The 2,267-nt window shown below is 43.5% G+C and overlaps 1 protein-coding gene across 1 annotated transcript in view; it reads right to left on the bottom strand.

The window, feature by feature from the left end:
• The window catches only part of LOC107576532 (actin-related protein 3-like), a 15,086-nt gene that overhangs the window by 10,071 nt on the left and 2,748 nt on the right, over positions 1-2,267 (bottom strand). Inside the window, exon 2 of the mRNA XM_016262699.1 lies at positions 1,257-1,381. Within this exon, the coding sequence (XP_016118185.1) occupies positions 1,257-1,381 (125 nt within the window). The remainder of the gene's footprint in view (positions 1-1,256; positions 1,382-2,267) is intronic.

Here is a 2,267-nt window from a genome sequence, read left to right as displayed (position 1 = left end):
CAGTTGTTGCTGCAAAGCGTGGGACAACCAGTTATTAGATTTAGGTGGCAAAAACCTTTTCACAGCACTGTGTGTATTTATATATATATATATATATTTTACTGTGGATGATGATTCATAACGTGTAAGGAATGTCTGGGGTTGAGTCAGTTGCCTAAACTTGTGTAATTTTATGTTGTGCTGTTAACGTGTAATGTGTTTTTTAAGTATTAAAGGGTTAGTTCACCCAAAAATGAAAATTAGCCCATAAATTACTCACCCTCAAGTCATCCTAGGTGTAAATGACTTTCTTCTTTCAGACGAATCCAGTCAGAGTTATATTAAAAATGGTCTTTGGTCTTTCAAGCTGTTTCATGGCACTCAGCGGGGGGTGCTTGCATCAGTCCAAAAGCAGTTAAATAAAAAGAGCCCATCCATAAAAAAAATAAAAAAAGTGTCTCACACGGCTCCGGGGGGTGAACAAAGGCCTTCTGTAGCGAATCGATGCATTTTTGTAAGAAAAATATCCATATTCAAAACGTAATAATCACTTTAATGTAGCTTGCGCTCACTGTTGTACACGGAAGCAGCTCCGGCGGATGACGTATGAGGTCAGCGTTGCGCATGCGCCGCTCAAAAGTAATGAACACAGAAACGCAGCGGAGAGATCAAAACAAAACACCGGTCACTTATTAGAAGTACAAAACGAGGATTTGTAAAGAAGAATGTCGGAGGATTTCGATATAAGCCAAGAGGAGACTGGGTTTCCTTTGCTAAAGTAAGGAAACTTTGCTTCCTTTGCTCCTGTTAACAAACGCTGGTTTTCACGAGACTCACCGGCGCATGCATGGACTGAAGCATGCGACACCCGCTGAGTGGCATTAAACAGCTTGAAAGACCAAAGACCATTTTTAATATAACTCCGACTGGATTCGTCTGAAAGAAGAAAGTCATATACACCTAGGATGTATTGAGCGAGTAATTTATGGGCTAATTTTCATTTTTGGGTGAACTAACCCTTCAGTGTGGATGTATCTATGTCACCAGTGTCAAAGACAAATTTCCGCTCTGTGACATGCAGAACGGACAATAAAGTTAAACTTAAACTAGACGCGATGTGATATTTCTCACACACATTATGGCCAGAAATGTGAAAACACACAGAGCAACACTAACCATGAGATCTGCAGTGCTGCTATGGCACACACATATGAGTCTATCTGACCAATCAGATCCCGCCAGCGTAACAGCGTTTATTCCCCTGACGGCTCACTCACTTTAGTGGCGTAATTGGGTTTATCGATGGCTTCGTCTCCGATGAAGAAGTCCAGGTCATCCACACCCTTCATCATCCTCCGCTGGGCCTGATCTCCCACCTTCGCAGACTCTTTGATGGCGATGCCTGACAGGAGAGAGGGATGATGGGAAGTGAGAGATGATCAGACTGCTGTCAATCAGATAGAGGAAGTGAACACTGACTCCAAACGAGACGCGAGCGCTGACGAGTGAGGACACAGCTTTAATATGGGGATGTTTGTAAGATGATTCTGCATCTTTTGACCAAAGAACTTCCTTCATGATCACTTACATATAATGCTTACAGTAAATACAACCATCTGACACAACAGTAGACTGAAATTGAGTAAATCATTATGATTATTTTTCCAATTAATTGTGCATCCCTAATAGAGATTTAAGTTAAAAATAATAATAATAAGTTAGTGGTTTTGTGAGGCACTTTGAGGCTCACGTTCATCTCAGTGCTTCTTCAGCTCCCTGATCTGAGAACGAACCCTCACCATCTCGACCCTCACTACAGCTGTGCACTACACCCTACAGACAACATACACACTCTCTCTCTCTCTCTCTCACACACACACACTCTCACAAACACACAGACACACACACACTCACTCTCTCACACACACACACTCTCTCTCTCTCACTCTCACACACACACACACACTCTCTCTCTCTCTCACACACACACACACACACACACTCACAAACACAGACACACACACACTCTCTCTCACACACACGCACTCACACCCTCTCTCACACTCACTCACACACACTCACTCTCTCTCTCTCACACTCACTCACACACATACACTCACACACACTCTCTCTCTCACTCTCTCACACACACGCACTCACACTCTCTCTCTCTCTCTCTCACACACACACACACACAGACACTCTCTCTCACACACACGCGCACTCACACCCTCTCTCACACTCACTCACACACACTCACACACACTCTCTCTCTCTCTCACACTCAC

This window comes from Sinocyclocheilus grahami, unplaced genomic scaffold, assembly GCF_001515645.1.
Source record: "Sinocyclocheilus grahami isolate Dianchi unplaced genomic scaffold, SAMN03320097.WGS_v1.1 scaffold3891.1, whole genome shotgun sequence".
Lineage (NCBI taxonomy): Eukaryota > Metazoa > Chordata > Actinopteri > Cypriniformes > Cyprinidae > Sinocyclocheilus > Sinocyclocheilus grahami.
Note: the sequence above shows the minus strand (reverse complement) of the source record. Positions and strands in the feature narration are given on the sequence as shown.